This window comes from Candoia aspera, chromosome 2 (genome assembly GCF_035149785.1).
Source record: "Candoia aspera isolate rCanAsp1 chromosome 2, rCanAsp1.hap2, whole genome shotgun sequence".
Classification (NCBI taxonomy): domain Eukaryota; kingdom Metazoa; phylum Chordata; class Lepidosauria; order Squamata; family Boidae; genus Candoia; species Candoia aspera.
In genome coordinates, this window is record NC_086154.1 from 147,892,943 (window position 1) to 147,911,575 (window position 18,633).

Genomic DNA, 18,633 nt, shown 5'->3' on the forward strand with positions numbered 1-18,633 from the left:
AGCAGATAAATTTCCTGCCATACCATTTCAGGCTACTGCCAGGCCTGTGTACAACAAAAATGCTCATTGCATAGAATTCTCCCACGAGGAAGAATAGTTCTAGTCTAGCTGACTCAGTTTTCCATATAAAATGATCTTATTTATTCTAAACGGGAATTTAAAAAAGAGAGTTATATTCTATCTGCATATGGGAATGGAAGACCACAAATACGAGAGTCCTTTCAATCTGTAACATATTTTATTCTATTTTTAAAACTCACAGAGTTTAGAACATTTGCACAATGAAGCTCTATTTATATCATCGTTTCTGTGCAAGAAGTGATCCTTGGAAACCGCTTGGCTCACAGTGTTAACTCTTAGTGAGCGCTCACGTTTCCGTTCATAACCTCTACAATTCTTCAGTTTCACCTTCTTAACGCCTAGAGTCATCCACCCGCCTGCACGCTCAAGAAAGCCCCGTCACCTCGCAAGCAGCCCCTCGCGTTACCGGATTCAAAGCGCTCCTGTTGCTCCTACAGCGTCACCTCCATGTGACACATTTCCACCAATCCGCAGCCTAACAGAACTCCTCCTGGCAGGCCTTTCCCCTCCTTGAGGGATTTCATCGTTAAATGAAAAACAAACCAACCAATCCCAGGGAAGAAGACTTAATTGGGTCCACCCCCTTCGGCGCCCTCTTAGCCTATTAGAGGCTGGTTTGCTCCTCCGGTAGTGACGGAAGATGTGTTGCGGATTAACAGCCTCGTTTGACCCCGACCTTTCCCTGTATCTTGATCGACCGAAGTAAAACATGAACGTGGGAAAATATGGGTATTAAAAGCAGAACCCCACGTGATCATTTGACATTTCCGATCTGCACTGTAGCCCCTCTCTTTCTCTTGTGTTATTCAGTACTCAATAAGAGCATTCAAAACTCGCGTCCCCTCCGTACTTCCCACCTCCGGGACCAACGAGCGACTGACGTAAGAACCTTCGGTTAACTTCCGAAGCTCGAGCGCATTCGACTCTTGCCACGTGCGCGCGCCGGCCAATAGGCATTGATCACGTGACTCGGCCGAGGACTTCTTCCTTTTCACGTGCAGCGCCGAGCCTACGGCTGGGAGCAATGGAGGAATACGCCCGGGAACCCTGGTAACCGCGGAGTCGGGGGAGGGCTGGGCGAGGGGCTGCCTTGGGCCGGCTTCGTAGGCGAGGGTGTGTCGCGCCCTTTCCTGGCCGGCTTCAGCTCCTTCGAGGCCGCGGGGGAAGCGAAGCTGATGGAGGCCCTTCCAGCCAGCCGGTCGGGGTCCTTGTTTCAGTTCGTCCCTCCTTTCTCCCTCGTCAGCTGCTCCTTTCCCTCGCGTCCCTTCCTCTGCAAAGCGCATGCGGGAGGGAGGGAAGGTTAGTCCTATTTTATATACATCACAGCAGCCCTGTGAGGTAGTTCAAAGTCGGCGGAGAGAACGACCGGACCCATCTCTGTGCAGTGAGTTCCTGTGAAGGAATTTGATCCGCAGCCCAAGCCTGAGACTCGAGCTGCAGTGGTGCCATCTTGGCTTTTGCTAGTCGCCTCCTTCTCTCTTCTTGCTCCCCTCCTAGCTAGAAAAGCAGCAAGAGCAGAATGCTGTTCAGAAGCATAGCATAAAAGTCACAAAGAAATGAGCCGGCTTTTGAGTTTAGCAGAACTCTTGGGCAGTATGGCAGAAGGGTGATGAATAGGTTCAAGGTCACCCAGTGGGTATTACGAAACACGTGGTACCTGGGTTTACTTGCTCCATGTCCATCTCTCTACCGAATCTATTTATTTATTTTTCTGCTGGTGTGGAGCACTCTGTCGTTTCTGTTGGGTACTACTTAAACATGTTAACTTTCTGCTTATTAGCCCACATGTCCATGCAAGCAGGCAATCAGGATCTTGCTGGTTAACAGTGGATGCTGTTGTAACTATCGTTCGTCTATAACAACATACTTAGTTGTCTTTAGTCGGAGAGACATTTCATGTTGGTGGTTCTATTTCAGTATTTCTACTGAAAAGTTTATGAAACACTTGTGTGTGTCAACACTTGTATGGAATAACTTTATCATGTGTAGAGCTGCTTTCAGTCGCATGTAATTTTGTGCAACCCTTATGATTTAATCATATTTACAGCAAGAATGGATGCAGACATTGGAACAGTCAGGCATATGGCACAAGACTGAGCAGCATTTCATTCGGTTATACATAGGGTTGCCATGAGTTGTAAACGACTCGACGGCAACTAACAACAAAAGTAGAAGTAAAAGAATGTATTTTTAACTCTATGAGTTTGAGATGAAATATGATGCATGGACCTTTGTAAATATAAATAAAAGAACTCACATGAACTGGTGGTCAAGGGAGTAAGGCTTTTGAGAGGAAAGTACTACTTAATGGGCAGAAGCTCGATGCACTAGCGTCTGTGTTCTCTATGCAGGTGATGTATCTCTGTCTCCTTTGGCACTGATAGAGAGCTATTCTGTTGCAACCATTCTGTACTTTTCCCCCAAGCTGGTTTATGTGTGTGTACTTAAGCTGGTAAATTGTTGATTACCTGTGTGTGCATGTGTTTGTGCTTTGAAAAGGAGCTCACTTATTATTGGGTGCCAGTCTTTAAGTTTTCCATTTGTTATATTAAGACATCAGTAATACATATCAGAATCGTACTGGGGTAGTCATAATACTTCAGAAAATATAAATTCTTAGCATAACACAGAGCTTCCTATGTGAAGAGCCTGCACTAACTTCTGTTTCTACCTGACAGCCCCTGGCGGATTGTGGATGACTGTGGTGGTGCCTTCACTATGGGGATGATTGGTGGGGGTGTATTTCAGGCAATCAAAGGCTTCCGCAATGCTCCAGTGGTGAGTTCTACATTTTTATTTTATTTTTTGCTTCCTTTAAGCAGCAAGTGATGAGGAAATGGAGTATGTGGAATAAGAATCCTTGTTTGAGTGACATCTGCTGTCATAAATTTAGAGACTGCTGGAATTTAATATATAGCACTTTCTTTTGTGATTTAGCAATATGGAAAAGAAATGGTTGTTGCTTCCATCCATATGTGGCCTTACTGCTCTGCAGTGTTGTTACTTGTTACAGATTGAGCATGGAATTTCTCTGATCATCCGAACAGCTCATTCTTAACTTCAGTTGTTATTGCTGGATTATTGGTAAACCTGTTTTATAAATGTTTATTGTATTATTTTCCTCAGCTTGATCCCCTCTAGGAAATTGGTCTTATAATTCTCATCTGCCTGAGCTAACATGGCCAGTTTTAGGGATGATGGGAATTGTATTCAAAACTTCTGAAAGATGCTAGCCTAAGATAACTGACTAAAATGGGAAAAGGAGGTTGTAATGAGAGTGCTATACATTATGGGGGATTCTTGGCTGTGCCCTCATGGGGAGTATCAGAAGCACTCTGAAACATTTTTTAAATTCCCAGATGACTGTGTGGAAGCCTTCTGCTCCATCCTCCACTTCTAGATTGAGTGGGTCTTTTCTGTGTTGGGCTAACCTCAAAAATACCTGTTTTCCACCTGCATGGAAAATAATAACTTTTAATGGGTAGGAAATAATTTAGCTTAGAGAAATCTCACAAGAGAAAAAAGTTAACCTCCTTGTTTTCTAATCAGCCTTGCTTTGATCTGACTGAAGTCTCATGTGGCCCATTCTAATTTTAGTGAGGGGGAAAAAGAGAACCACTTGTCATCTTCTAACATTTTACCTAGTCTGGCTCTAATAATTTCTTCTTAGAACATGCTTTATATCCCAAATTCATGAAGAGTTAATTGCAAAAATAATCTGTATTTTTGAGGGATGCACAGTTTGGTTTTCTGACTAGATTTATATTCAGAGACAAGTTTCTTAAAAGTGTAATTTAAAAACAGGCTGCAAAGGTCCTTGGCTGCCCAAGGACTGATTATTTTGATCAATATCAATATCCTTTTAAAAGTAGCTGCAGGTAGTCACAGTTAATGACAGTAATTGCGACCAGAATTTCCATCACTAAGCAATACAGTTGTAAAGCAAGGTGACAGCAATCCTGGCAGTCCCTATTGCTGTTGTTAACTGAATCCCACCAGTCATTAGGCAAGGACCCACCATGATCCAAGCCATTCTTGGCTTGGTCCCTCCCAGCCCTAAGCCTTGGTAAGGTAAGGGACTGCCTCCTCTTGAACTCCCTCCACCCACCTATCTCCACCCACCTCCATTTCTGCCCTTTTGGCTGCCCTGCACAGTGACATCCTCGGCAGCAGTGGCAGCACTGGAGGTGCTGGGGCTATACTACCAAGAGCCCAGGTTCACAGCAACCCCAGAATTCAAAACAGCAATTATAGTACTGAGATTACATGAGTTTACTAAAAAAATAATCAGGCAATGAATAGATAAATTTCCACCTATCGCTAAAAAGATCTCAGGGGCAATTCTAGACAAACCTGTAATGACCAGCCTGCTCGAGCATTCACTCAAAGACAGTATAGAGACTTGGGATCAATTAACTGTTTAATAAAGTGGAGCGTTCTGATACAAGGAAAAAGTTGCGAATGGGCTTTTCCCGTGCATTCTACAGTTTAAAATCACAGACCTCTAATTCCCCCCCTCACTCCCCGCCTAGGCATGCACCCCTCCTCGGTACCAGCAGATGCCTTGAATGGTCTCTGCCTGTTGGCAGGGGCATCTAACCCAAAGAATATAATTCACACTCCAATCTCACTCCCCCTCCCTGCTGGCGACTTGCAACCTGCTGACACGGGTTTCTGGATTTCTTCAAAATGGAAGCAAGTTCGATCAGATGTTGTACTGACATTTGATTGAGGAGCCCGACAAAACCTTTCTGTGAAAACTATCCCATCAGAAACGCCTTCTTCCTGGCAATTACTTCATCCAGCAGAGCATTTGGAGCAGGGTAATCATTCTTAGTATGGAGTAATTGAAGGAAGAGTCTTTTGTAAATGGATAGTAATTGAACTGGGCAAGGGAAGCTGAGATCAGGTATAGGGAAAAAGTAAATTATATTGGTTATTGGGAAAGTACTAGAATCTATATTAGGGTGATGTTCCTATTTGATTGATGCAGAGGTCACAAATATATGCCACTGTTGAGATCATCTAATGAAGAGATCTGAAAAACTTGAAATGTGTATATTTCAATGATATTTCAGCTGTCCTGGAATGGGTTTTGAGGTCAGGTAAGCACATCCTGAGCTCATCTCCATTCTGCAAGCTGAGGACAGAAATGTCTGACTCCATGATCAAGCTGTTGTTTGGGAATTGTAGTGTGAATGAGAAGCCTTGGAAGTGATAATACCTTTCTGCTGCACTGTTTTAGCTTGCTTGTTCTCATTTAGTTCACATGTTCATTTTTCTTTGCGAACTTCTGAATCCTATACTGTGAGTTTTGTATGCATTGCTTGAATTATGAGTCCTCTTGGTTAAATATGGAACTGATTAACCAAAAAGGGTTTCTGCTTTTTCTTTAAAAATTCAGGGTGTCAGGCATCGGTTCAAAGGCAGCATCAATGCTATCAGAGTCAGAGCACCACAGATTGGAGGTAAGCTAAGGGGTTTGGCAGTGGAGAATGGGTGTCATAGGCAATGCATACATCAACAGATTACAGTAGTGGGAGTTTGAAATCAAGGAGGGGCTGGATAGTGGTTAAAGGTTTGAATGAAGATCAGGGAGAACCAGAATCAAGTTCTGATCCAGTGTTGAAGCAATGGGGTGACATTGGATCAGTCTGTTTCAGCTTGACCTACATCACAGTTTTGTTATAAGGACTTAAGTCTCTGGAAAAAAGGCGAGAATATAAATTTGGGAAAGAGATGTGCAGAACTGTGTGGTCTATTTCCAGAATGTTTTGGTGTTTCTCCAGAACAAGGTGATCTAAGAGTTTGAGGGAAATGGTTTATCCATTCTGGAAGTGAATCTTCCACAACACTAAGTACTTTGTAGTGTTCCAGATGTGGATCACCTCTTTCAGACAGACTACTCTTTGAAGGCTCAGATGAACCCATCTCTGAAGAAAAATTGAACATTGCAGGCATGGACCTTGCAATTTTGGAAACAGTTAATCCAGGGTGGGGGGTCCTGTAGCCCTCACCCTGATTTCAGAATCTCTGCAAGCCATCAGGTAAGAACTGTCTGTCCTAGCCTACAGTGAGGGAGACAGAGAAAAAGAAGGTGGCAGAAGGCAGAGGAAAGAGAGGATGCCAGAGAGTGGATGTCTTCACATAGCCCAGAACCTGTTTGAACTTCTGTACCATTTATATATTATTCCGAAGAAAGTGGAGCTCTTGGTTGGAGTTCTTACCAAATCCTGGAATATATTTATTTTTAAAAATATCTTCAAGCAGTGGAAAGTGGGAATTAACTGGGAAAGAGAGCTGGTGGTTGGAGAGCTGGCTTGGGGGCTACCTCACTCAAGTTTACTTATTGAAATCTTCCCCAACTTGGTGGCCTCCATATGTGTTAGACCAACTAGAATAATTTCCAGCATGGCCACACTAGCTTGATATATTGGAAGTGGAAATCCAGCACATCTGGTAGGCATCAGATTGGGGAAAGCTGGTCTGTCCCATCTTGAACAGTGCAGTCCTATAAATGTTTGAGTAAAGTAAGTAAATAAGAACTTCTAAGGTAATTGTAATTCCTGAGTTAATATTATTTATTTACTTGCAGTAAGCTGCTATGAGACCTATGAGACTTTTACTTGCAGTAAACTTGCAGTTTACTGCTTACTGCAATAAACTTGCAGTTTACTTGCTGATCTTTACCTGCAGCTATGAGACCTGTTTACTTGCAGTAAGCTGTCATGAGACCTATGCCTGTGTAACAGTTTGTAGAATGAGACCCCACATTAAAAAATACCAATGGAAGCAGAATAAAAAATCAATCTAAGTCATTTCCATTTGCTCACACTTTCCTGTCTTAAGTTATTTATTCATATGCAAGAAACTGACACAAAATCTGAGACTGAATCAGTTTGTTTTTTTTTAAAGCTAAGTGTTGTTTGTCTTTCAAGATTCAGGTGATAAATTAGGAAATCAGTTAGTGAGGAGGTAGAATCTGTGAATTGCAGTGACTGCTGCCCCTTTTTGAGAAGCTCTGACTATGTTCTTTGGCAATACCTTTTAAGATTCTGGTGTATCTTGATCCAGTTCTTCATGTGCATAGAACAAATATTTATAATAAAAATTGCTTAATGTGAGACAGTGATTTGTTTTGATGCAAGTTATGAACAAATTGGCATCCAACCGGAGACTCCAAAGGCTTTCCCTCTTTCTCCTCCCAGGGAGCTTTGCAGTGTGGGGTGGGCTTTTTTCTACCATTGACTGTGGTCTGGTGAAGATGCGCGGCAAAGAGGATCCTTGGAATTCCATCACAAGCGGGGCGCTCACTGGGGCCGTATTAGCATCACGCAGTAAGTGATGTTTCTTAGCTCTGTAAAATATGCACCACCCATTTATCATCACTTTCTAATGTCTTACTCGGGGCTTACTAACTGCTCTTTCATTTAGGTGGGCCGTTGGCCATGGTAGGCTCTGCTATGATGGGAGGCATCTTGCTTGCCCTGATAGAAGGTGTTGGGATTTTGTTAACAAGATATACAGCCCAGCAGTTCCAGAACCGTAAGTTATAATTCTGAGATTAAGAGGTCCCAGAAGGAAGGGGGAATTTTGGACTTGGGGGAGGTGTAGACCAAATGTAGTTGAAAGACAAATCCCAGGCCTTTCTCACTGTTGGATTCCAGGAATGCTGGGAATTGAAATGTAATAATATCTGGAAGGCCAGAGGTCTCCACTACTATTCCGGGAAGTATATTTGGAGTGCTTTTTCATATTGTACTCCTTCTTATGTGTGGGAGACCTGCAGCCCTCCAAACACTGCTGAACTACAATTTCGAGCAGCCCCAGCCAACATGAACAATAGTGAGAGTTGTGGTTCAGCAAAATCTGAAGAGCCACAGATTTTAATGCACCTGCCCATGGCTATCACCTTGTAATGAAGCAATTTAGTGAGAGTTATGTGAACAGATTGGGGGTGGGGCAGGGAGTGGGGAGAGAGGTGTCAAGCCTGTTCCACTTTGTGGCAAAAGAGGTTTTGGCTTTTCTAGATGGGTTTTCCTCTAAAAAGTTAGGTTCCTTTGCAATTACCCAAAATGCAAGAAGCGTCTCTTCCTGATTTCCATGTCTCTCCCTCTTCTTATCCCATATCTTGGTGCCTCTATGGGCTGGAAGCATGCTGCATGCCTGTCTCCCCACATCTCCTTTGTTTTCACACAACTGACAACAACAATGGGCATTTTGCTAATGATTCTATAAATGTGTGCCAGAGTTACACTTCTTCCCACACTGTCTGGCACCCTCCTCTTTATTTACAGATTGACATTTCAACCTCTTCTGAACCTTCTGATAGTAAAAGTTGAGATTTTTCACTTAATTTAATGAATCACCTCTCCCTTAAACCCCCACCTTCTTTCCTCCTGGCTTCACCTTTGTTGCTTCTGCTTCAGAAAGAGGTTTCCTCTGCTGCCCCTCACTGTGAGCGATAGTGTTTTTTGATCTGTCACTGATCGGTCCTTCTTTCCTTCTTAGCCAATCCTTTTGGAGAAGATCCCAGTCAGCTGCCTCCCAAGGATGGTTCACCTACAGGATATACAGGCTATGGACATTATCAGTGAACCAGTGTGGGGACAGGATCACTTCTATTTTTGGCAGGGATGGGACAAGATTTTTCCCCTGGAAACCAAGACATTCACCCAAGAGTGCAAACAAAGCATGGAAGGGATTTGGTTCCTGGAGTTATCTTTTAAGTTGTGGGGGGGGGCATTGGGGGGATTGAGCTGTATAATATCTACCTCTATGAGGGGCTAAGAAGCTTGCAGTGATAAAATGAGGTGGCCCAGGATTGATTCCATACACTGAAGGAACCAAAGCTTATTAGGAGAACTTGGAATCCTAGGATGATATTTGCCTGACGATCTGGGGTGTGCAATTACAGTTAAATGACTCTGGCAAATTTTAAAGGGCTGTTTTCCTGGCTTTCTGGTGGAGGGGCTCCTCCAGTTTTCTCTGTTGGTAGGAAGTCTTAAGTTGTCTTTTAAAGATCTGTAAACGAAGTGTGTTTTCCCAGACCTTGCATGAAAGGGTGATTGTAACAAGGGGAAGCTGTGTCACTAAAGCAATTACCACAGTCCCCTGGGTGAAGATATCCTCTGATGAGCCTCTTCGTTGTAGGTCAGGTCCCCATGTGCTGTTGAGCCAGAGTAAGAGATGCTGCTACCCTGAGTCCTCACCCTTTTCCTGTGTTTAATAGTACTCTTTGCTGGTTGCTTAGGTTTGAAAAAACAAAGTGGGAATGATGGTTGGTCAAAACAAAACAGGGTTCATGGTCTTGACTCAGCTTACAAGGGTGTCAGGTTGTGCAGGCCTCCCCTGGAACCAAGTTTTATTCCAATAAAATGCTGCGTCAGTTCCATCTTTAGAACAACTAACCAGGACAGGCTGGCAGAACAGAGTGTGATTCAGCCTCTTAGTTGCCTAAAATGCCATCTAGCATATTGAAACAGTGCTCTAGTTGCGGATACTGAACCGTCCAAAGTTCTTTTGAGATCCAAATCAACATTGATTTAGACATTACACCTCCCTCCCCCGCCCACCTAAGCCAAGCCACTTCTAGTCCTGCAATATAATTTTGGTTCCAGCTTTATACGCTTGGCCTTTGTGGGCTAAGGACCCCAATTCACAGTGCAAAAGACCTATTAAGAGAGGATTAAAATTCTAGTTTAAAAAATGTGTTGTATCCTCCTAATGAGAATCGTGAGATTGGCTCTTCATAAAATAGACCCAGTAGTGCATACTCCAGCCTGAAGATCTCCTGATATTGGGGCAATTTGTATTTCAATATCATTTTAAAGAAAAACTGTATTATGTTACAGATGTAAATACAAAACGGGCTTTTTTGCATCTGTCCTGGAAAATTTAATCAGCCATTTGACAAAAGTGATAGTTGTATGGGAAATGTCCCAGCAGTGTTGCATGAGGAAACTTTAGAAGCATTTGAACCAACTTGCTCCACTGTTTCTAAGAAAAAATAGGGCTGAATCTTTCTTCTGTTAATGAAAGATCTTTGATTCTGTTTCCCTTAACAAAGAGCAGCACTGTCTCCTGTAAAGTCACAGTGCAGCCAGCAGTATACTCTGTTTCACCCTGATGTTTTGTCCTCTCCAGTGGACAAAAAGTTTGCGTACCCCCTTAGCATTCATCATGAAGTTGGTGATGATTACAGTATTTGAAATCTGTCATGACCTCTTCAGAGATGGGTTCTCCATTGTAACAGCCTTTAATTCCTGGGGTGGATCTGAAAAGCAAACCAAGATAAATGGTAAAATGGAAATTAATCTCCCCCAGTATCTGCACATTGTGCTTGAAAAGGAAAAAACAAAACCTCTACAGTCCTTAAGACTAGATACACATTTGAGACATGGGAAGGGAAGTGACATCTTGGGTAGACTTCTCTTTTGTTTGGGTTATGAGAGGCCTTACCTTGGTGGTTTTGACACGATTTCCCAGTGAGCACATCCAGCCGGAATTGTCAGGTAAGGCTTTGCACTCCTCTTCAGCCTGGCAGGGCTCCATATCACACCACCACTTTCCTGTCACAATGGAGGCTGTAAAGTAGAGGGTGACACCTGTTACCATAGCTCCCTCCTTAGAGCCATGGCTCTTTACTGACACCGTTGCCTTGTTCAGTGTGGCAATTCAGTAGGTCTGTGGCTAAGATGGAGTGCCTCTCCAGCCTCTCCAGGCCTCTCGGCATCAAGAGGTTACAGACCAGGGACAAAGGGAACCCCCTGTATTCCATGCTGCAAAGCAACAGAAACTAACTTGCCCTTGCCCTGCCTGAATCAGGCTGTTTTAAAGTATCCTGCTCTACTGTGAAGTTTCAGGACATAGTATAAAAGTAAAGTTCCCCCAAGCATAATAAATTATTAATACCATATGATGACTTTTAAGACCACCAGAACCACTACTTGCATCTTGCCTGAGAGCCAATATAGAACACACACAATCATCTCATAAATGAAGCGACAGCTATCAAGCCCTTTCCTTCAACCTGCTTGCTATCCTCATCCTCACCAATATCTGTTTATGTGTGTGTGGTTTTTTTCTTCTTCTTTACTTTGGATCCATCTTCTAATCTCTTCCCAGGACCCTATTGCTTGAATTCTTGGTCCTTCCTAAATCCACTTGGGTTTTCCTGCCACTTGGGGTTATGGGTAGGAAAAGGAAAGTTCTTGGCTCCTAGCACTTACTATCCACACAAGAAGGTTTGCCACGGGTTGTCCCAGCCACTTTCCCTTGGAGGCAGGAGCACTGAATGGTTTGGGACCGTTCTTCAATATGGTTGCGGTTGCAGCAGCGTCGGACAGCAATCACTTTGCAGGTGCCCCCATCTGTGGTGGGGAGCAGTTGAGAGGGAAGATTGGAGGAAGAAGCAGCACTGAGGATTTAATAGGGAGTTTTTGTCTGCTGCACCTTTTTTCTCTAGCTTAGAGGAGCGAAGCTCTGATGTCCTACCCCCCCCCCCAAATACTTTGCCTCTTGATGTAACAACTACAAGCAAATTGGAATGCATCTGGATGATAGTTACTTGAAGTTGCGATTTTCAGAACCAATTTTGGTATCCCTTGGGTGGAGTTGCAGTGCACACAGCTTTGTCCTGTGATACTTAGGGAGCACCTTTAGTAGTTGCCTATCTCTGGAAGAATCCCACCTTCACAGTTTTAAGACTTAAAGTATACAGTAATTTTATTTGTGCATTAAAAAAAACGGGATGCTCAAATAGTGGTGTTAACAGAAAATGCACAAACTTGTCCATTCAGATGACAGAAAAAAAGAGTAGACCCTAAGTTTCCATAATGAGGGCTGGAGTTCATGCCTTTTGCTTGGATACTGAAACCCTCTTCCCCAGAACAGAAGCAACTCACTGATCACTGGGATTTGATCTACTGCTGTCTGGTACCAATATTGGTCATGATGATGATGTTGACTCTGAATGGGGAACTCTTGAGCAAAGGTGCCCGGCTGCATGAGAATGATGGAAGCCATTAAGAATGCTGGAAAGGGGTGGCACGTCATGATCGATCTGCAAGAGAGGAATGTGATTGGATGAAGAGAGAAGGGGAAAGGAAGATAAAATCCTATTTTACCTAGTTGTTCTTATCCTTAGCTCTGGCAAAGTTACCACATAAGGAGAACAGTTGCATCATAGCCATCTGGAACTCTCCAAGAGAGGGGGCATATGAAAATGGAATAATTTGAAGACAGCTTCTTCCATCTGTGCTTAGAAGGGGTGTAATTCCTGATGTACTGTTGTAATTTGTTTTGAAGGTTTGAATTGGCTGTTCAGAGAATTTGGCTGCTAGGTCTCATTTGACATCCTTGACTCATGGGGAGCATGACCACAAGCTGACAAAAGAAAGGGATTTTTTAAAAAATAAAAACATGGGATGATTTTATGGTACCTGTGATACCTGCATACCTCTCTTCAAGAAAGACTGCCTGGATCTTTAAGAGGCCTTTTCTCAATGTAAATTCCTACAAAGCTGTGTCTTCAAAAAAACAGTATTGGGCATGTATCACCAATACATTATTGTAAGTGCATATATGCCTGTTACAAGTTACTTTTAACTGTAAGTATACCATGCATCTACAAAACAGTACTGTATGTGCTAATCATGTACATATTTGTGTATATTTGATTTCGCTACACCAAACTTCAAAATGCAAATTGAAACTAAGCTAGGTTCCACTATTCCGGAATTCCCTATTTGCTAGGACTGATGCAAATCCTGTGTTACTATTTCTTTATGTGGCATATTCTCAATTCATCCCAAGCAAAATACATTCTAGATTGCTTGATGTTCACACTTTCAATATGTATGCTAACATGCAATTTACACCCTGGTACCGATCAGGAATTGCTCAAAGGCCATCTGACTGCTTTCTATGCTACAAATCCAGGAAGGTATTTGTTTACTACCTTGGAACAACCTTACTGACCTGAATGGGCTTAAATGGTTTATTTCTGAATCGGCACTTGAGCAGGTTCAACCAGCAGCAACACTTGTTTCAAAGGAGTTGTTAACAGCTCGTTCTTGCGTCAGGCCTAGGTGAAAGAGGGCAGAGTCAGCTCAGAAAACCAAAACAGCCTAACTACTACAATAGAGTCCAGTAAATAAGTTGTTTATTTTCAACAATGGTAACTGAAGTAAGTTCATGTGCTGATTTTTACAAATACAAAGTATGAGTTGCTGGTGGAAGAGTGGGTGCAGATCATTTTGTGATGCTGTATGGGGCAATGTTAGTACATTCATTCATTCTGTGGCATGACTGATGAAGAAGACATTTAGTTCTCCAGCACGGTCTACAGATCTTGTGCTCTGGGGGTTATCTACTGGAAAAGCGATCTCTGGTAGTATAGAATCACAGTAACTTGGAATTATTCAGGGATATGGAACTCCAATTTGTCTAGAATTCTCTTCTGGTCTAGAAGATTAATTCCTAGTTATTCAGCAGGCATCCTATGGGGGAAGGATGTGGATAATTTACATTGATTTCAGTGATGGTTTCGGAAAGCTGGTGATAGATAAAATTGTCCTGTGCATTAACGTTACTTCAAATTAGTTTTCATAAATTGAATTGCAAACTTAGAAGCCTGATCTGAATGCATGGTTGCTCATAATATAGAGAAGCCAGTTCCCCAGCTAGATGACCTGAGCTATCTCTTGGAGAAGCAACAAGGAAGCACCTTGGTGGAGTCAGAGACTCTGAAGAAAATAGTTCACACACACGCGCACACACCCATCATAGAATACAACAAAATTTGTACTCGCTAATGGGATCAGAGCTATCAGTGACTGGTGAGGAAAGAGATCTTGGATTAATGGTAAACAGTTCAATGAATGTATCAACACAGTGTGCCTCTGCTGTAAAAAAGGCCAAAAGCATGTTATGAATAATAGGAAATCATATTGAAAACAGATGCCTATATTATAATGCCCTTACATAAATAAATGGTGCAACAGTGTCTGGTTATTGTGTGCAGTTCTGGTTGCTGCACCTTAAAAAGAATATGGTGGAGCCAGAGAAGATTCAGAGGAGGGCAGCTAAGATGATCCAGGGGCTGGAGCCTTTGTGAGGAAAGGTGGCAAGGTTCGAGGCTTTTTAGTCTAGGAAGGTGGCGAATGAGAGGGGACATGACTGAAGGATAGAAAACAATGCGTAGTGTGGATAAAGTGGAAAAGGAGAAGCAGTTTTCCCCTTCCCAAAATATTAGAACCAGAGATCGCCCAATGCAATTTGAATCCTGGGAGAATCCAGTAATGTATCTAATCTAATCTAATCAGGGGTATAAATCCCAGTCTAATAATTCCATCAATATCAGACCCAACCCAAGTAATTCCTGGTTACTTCATGAGAGACGTCTGCTTGCAGAAAGCATGTGTTCTCATTTGACCAGGCCAAAGGGTTTAGCTATCAGAAGCAGCATTAGAACAGGGTGCCAAAACTGATATGTGGGGGCAATACAGCCATTGACTCAGCTGATCCCTCCAAAGTGGGGTGGAGTCAGAGACAGTCTTGTAGGAGGGGATGATGTTATACCTGGCCCCTAGAAGCACAGATGGCATAGTATTAAATCTAGCCTGCAAAAACACTCTTCTGTGCAAAACGGGGTATTAGAGAAACATTTAAGCTTCTAGTAGTTGAGGGCTAAATAACAGCCTTTCTGTAAATAAGAGTGAAGTTTATACTGCTTTTACTGCAGTGATGCTTTCTTGTATACTTGTTGGAGCAAGAATTGAGCTGAGAGGCCACAGGAACATGATGCTTTTCTTCCAGGACAAAACTGAGAATTGGGGTGGGGGACACAGCCTCTCTCACAGTTTGATTTAAATCGGTATCTTAATTAGCAAATTCTCAAGTGTGCCTGTGTAGAGAAAAGAACTGCTTCCAGAGACAAGAGTGTTTAACACACAACAACGAGCATGAAGTCTACCTCTCATAAACTTCTCAGGTTCTTGAGCTCTTGTATGCATGCAACTGCATGCTATAAGTAAAAGGCTGAAAAAGACACTATATAAACAGTGGGTTGTATTATACTTTTAAAAAGAAAAGGAGGTGTTGGTTGGTTAGTGACTTCGAGTGTTACCATAAACAACATCTAGCCAAATGGAAATGCAGTGACTTGTGCAATTCCTTGTACAAGGACTTTTCAAGGAAGGGCTCATTGAACATCTTGTGCAAATGAAATCAGAGTCCTGGATTTGTTATTCATGCAGGGATTAAAATGTGCCAGTGACACACTTGTTCTATACCAAAGAGTTCAGAATGTGTTTCTCCTGCTGTCCTATGTTATCCTTGTTGAACCTCCTGATGAATTAGGTTAGGAACTAACCTTAATCCTAACTTGGGAGCTTTGTCCCTCTGCACTGAGGATATCAAAGATTCAATCAGGATTTTTCAATCCATCAAAATACTCTGCCCACTGTGCTTCTTATGAGTACCCTTCCCCCCCTTCCCTTAAGACAGGATGAAGTGCAAAAGAGGACAGAAATACAGAATAAACCATCTCTTATTATGTAATAGGTAATAAATGTTACAGGCTTTCAAAAGTTCAAGTGATTCTCTTACTGTTGATGTCAGGAGCAATGCTAAACGGAACTGTAATTTCACTTGAAAACTTGAGACATTTTTAAAATGGCTAGTTCCTTCCATAAAATATTGGTTTACTATTTGCCTGCCACTTCTCCCTTAGATCATTACCTACAACAATCTAAACAAACTTTAATAGTCATCCAGGCCCCATTCCTCACTTACATATTTCTCATTTCTTACCTGTGATCCTGTCCTTGGTGCTGAAGTTTTCTCACCTCTCTGTCCCAGCCATGGCAGCAGAGTCTCTGGAGCCTGGAAGCATCCTCCTCTTTTGTTCGGATTGATTCTCTTACTTGGAAGAGATGGAGAAAAATGTTCTGTGTGCTCACGGTTCTGGAACCAAAGTAACTGTTCTGGCAGCTTTGATGTGCCCTGATCATAACCCCCTTACAATCTAGCAACTCAAGTGCTCTCTCAGCCAGATTTGGGGCTGGAACCGAAAGTTCTGGCTGCCAGCCCTCCGTCTGCAACCCAGCAGATGTCTCAGTATCTGTGCGAGATTTTGAGTCTGCCTATTCTTCAGTTTTGCTTTGACTGATAAATGCATACACATGTGTTCGCGTATGAGAGCTCCAGACTGCCTCTTTGTGCTTTTCTCCTTTATACTGTCTGTCCAAAGAGCCCTCCTGCTACACCCACACAAGGCTGCCTCCTCCAGATTTTGTATCTGATACCACTCTTGCTGGGAGATGAGCCAGCTTTGATGGTCTGTCTTTTTTTTGCCTTCACCGTTTCTCACTTTGGGATGATGTGTTAGAAAAGTTGGAGCCACAAAGGATGCAGCTAGAGATTTCTGTAGCTCTTTGACTCTGATATCCAGAAAATCAAAAAAAGAAATGCTGGTACATTGTGCAAATTAAAGGGATGTACTTGAATGCCTTGTGCTACCCAGGTAGTCATGCCCATTTTGCCACCCCAGGATTAGTGACATACATTTTATTGCTGTTCTTGTAAAACAATGAGGAAAACTCTCTTTTATTTTAAAGCACATCCTGATGTACCTTTGATTTGCAAAAGAATACGTTCTGTATGAAAACACTTGCACATGAGTAAGGTGTGGTTATTCTGTGGTAGATATGAATTTATAGCTGAAATGTCTGATATTTCATTGCCTTTATCTCTTAAATTTCCCAACCCTGGGGCTGCATGGCCAGTACCAGCATATTTTTTTCTCCTTTTTTTCAATCTTAGGCACTCCCAACCCCCATTTTCAGGTCGAAAAGACAATTGCCATATGCATGATTGGGATTGCAGAGATTAATTATGGAGAGTGATGGATGCTAGTGAATCCCATTGTTCTTTTCTTCCCAGGACCAGTTCCATCATTAGCTACAGCTGGGTAACTGAGATGAGGTTGATAGACAAAGGTACATGTCTGCTTGTGCTATCTTCAGTACAGCAATAAGATTCAACTACCAGTTGATGGAATGAGGGAATGCTGATTTGTCTTTTGTCTCAAGTAGAAAAATGTCTTGGGTTTGCTCTGAATCCATCCTTCTTTCTCTAACTGGAGTTAAGAGTACTCAGTTATGTTCTCCACCCTCCTCTTCCTCAACCTCATTCAGCATTGATGATAAGTTTTTCCATTGTTAAACACCATCTTCACTAATGTACAGTAATTGTCAGTGTAAACTCTGGTGTCAAAAATGAGGGTGTGAGGAGCGAAATGTGATAAAATGTCCTCCTAGACAAATCTAGGTTTGCTACTGACCCAGTATCGCTGAAGTGAGAAAAATGACACAGTGTGTGTTGGTGTAATGCACAATTTATTAATTAGGCCAGGTATGAATAGGCTCTAGCTGTTCAGTTGCTTAATGGGGCTTTGTGATGGCTGGAAACTTGAGCTTTGCTACTGTAGTAACTGGTAGTAGACTAGTACTGGGGTTTCAAAAAGCCCATGAAGGAAAACTGACTTGCCAGGAATGTAAACTGTAAGCATTGTTCCCTTGGGCACATCCCGGCTACCTTTTCACTGAGATTAGGAGAGATGAGATTTTTATCTCTAAATGTTGCATTTTTCCCCCTTCTACAATCAGGAGGATGAGGATGAGGGTTGGCTTTGATGGCAGGAATTGCAAGCTGTATGTGTTCAGGGGTGGAATCTCCTTTATGACTACTCTTTTCAGAAAAGCAGATGCTGTGACTGAGCAGATCAGTCCCCCACTAATACAGCTCCATCTCTCTAGGGCTCTTTGAAGCAGAACCACATTATACCCATAAGGTAGATGTGCTTAGAAGAGAGTTTATAGCTTTCAGTAAACATCTGGCAGGCCACTCATGAGACATTGTCAACTACATTTTGCCACATCCAACTGCCATGTTGTACTAAAAAAGTTTAGCATTTCTTTTCCAGCATTTACTTTAGATTCAGTCACAAGAGAAGCAAAAGGAAGGAAGGATAATTGCACCATTAGTAAAAAATATATACATCTGCATAGAAATCCAAGTGAATTAATGCAGTGATGCCACTGAGAGCATCCAGGTTAAAATTAGTGAAAGAGAGAATAAAAGCAGTGCCCCGATTGTTGTCCACTACTGACCACCCAAATAAGGAGAAGGTATAGAAGATATACTCTGCCATCTGTTGGTAGACAAGTTCAAACAATCCCACCCAGGAATGAAAAATGGAAGAGAGCAGAAGAGCCACGTGTCTGCACAGAAGGGTGAGGGGAAAATCTGAAAAACAAAAGGAATGACTATGGATATGGACAGGTCACCAAGGTACAGCACCTAGAGATGGTGTCAGGAAAATATAAGCTCAGAATGGACCAAGGTTTGCATGGCAGGCTATGTTTAAAACAAAAGAAACAATCTATTAATTGTTCAGCAAAGAATGCAAACAGAAAAAAAACAGTTACTCAATTCCTACTTTGGCTCAGTCTTTGAGAAGAGGAATTTGTTCCACTAGACAAATAT

The 18,633-nt window shown here is 42.4% G+C and overlaps 2 protein-coding genes across 2 annotated transcripts; one reads left to right on the forward strand and one right to left on the reverse strand.

Annotated features, from left to right (window-relative positions):
- Window positions 1-985: 985 nt before the first annotated feature.
- TIMM17B (translocase of inner mitochondrial membrane 17B) lies at window positions 986-10,397 on the forward strand. Its single transcript, XM_063294117.1, has 6 exons — window positions 986-1,131; window positions 2,760-2,859; window positions 5,486-5,549; window positions 7,290-7,418; window positions 7,516-7,626; window positions 8,593-10,397. The coding sequence occupies exons 1-6, from the start codon at window positions 1,106-1,108 to the stop codon at window positions 8,676-8,678; spliced, it is 516 nt and encodes a 171-aa protein (XP_063150187.1). The 5' UTR covers window positions 986-1,105; the 3' UTR covers window positions 8,679-10,397.
- Window positions 10,340-12,142, reverse strand: LOC134492424 (chemokine-like protein TAFA-1). The gene is made up of 4 exons (XM_063296594.1): window positions 11,988-12,142; window positions 11,313-11,453; window positions 10,543-10,667; window positions 10,340-10,357 (listed from the first exon to the last, which is right to left on the reverse strand). The coding sequence occupies exons 1-4, from the start codon at window positions 12,136-12,138 to the stop codon at window positions 10,340-10,342; spliced, it is 435 nt and encodes a 144-aa protein (XP_063152664.1). The 5' UTR covers window positions 12,139-12,142.
- Between the last annotated feature and the right edge of the window lie 6,491 nt (window positions 12,143-18,633).

Coding starts and splice junctions, on each gene's coding strand:
- TIMM17B (XM_063294117.1), top strand. CDS start 1,106: ATGGAGGAATACGCCCGGGAACCCTG. Junction 2,860..5,485: donor GCTTCCGCAATGCTCCAGTG/GTGAGTTCTACA, acceptor TTAAAAATTCAG/GGTGTCAGGCATCGGTTCAA. Junction 5,550..7,289: donor CAGAGCACCACAGATTGGAG/GTAAGCTAAGGG, acceptor TTCTCCTCCCAG/GGAGCTTTGCAGTGTGGGGT.
- LOC134492424 (XM_063296594.1), bottom strand. CDS start 12,138: ATGACGTGCCACCCCTTTCCAGCATTCTTAATGGCTTCCATCATTCTC. Junction 11,454..11,987: donor AGATCAAATCCCAGTGATCA/GTGAGTTGCTTC, acceptor TCCCCACCACAG/ATGGGGGCACCTGCAAAGTG. Junction 10,668..11,312: donor CAAACCTTCTTGTGTGGATA/GTAAGTGCTAGG, acceptor TCTACTTTACAG/CCTCCATTGTGACAGGAAAG.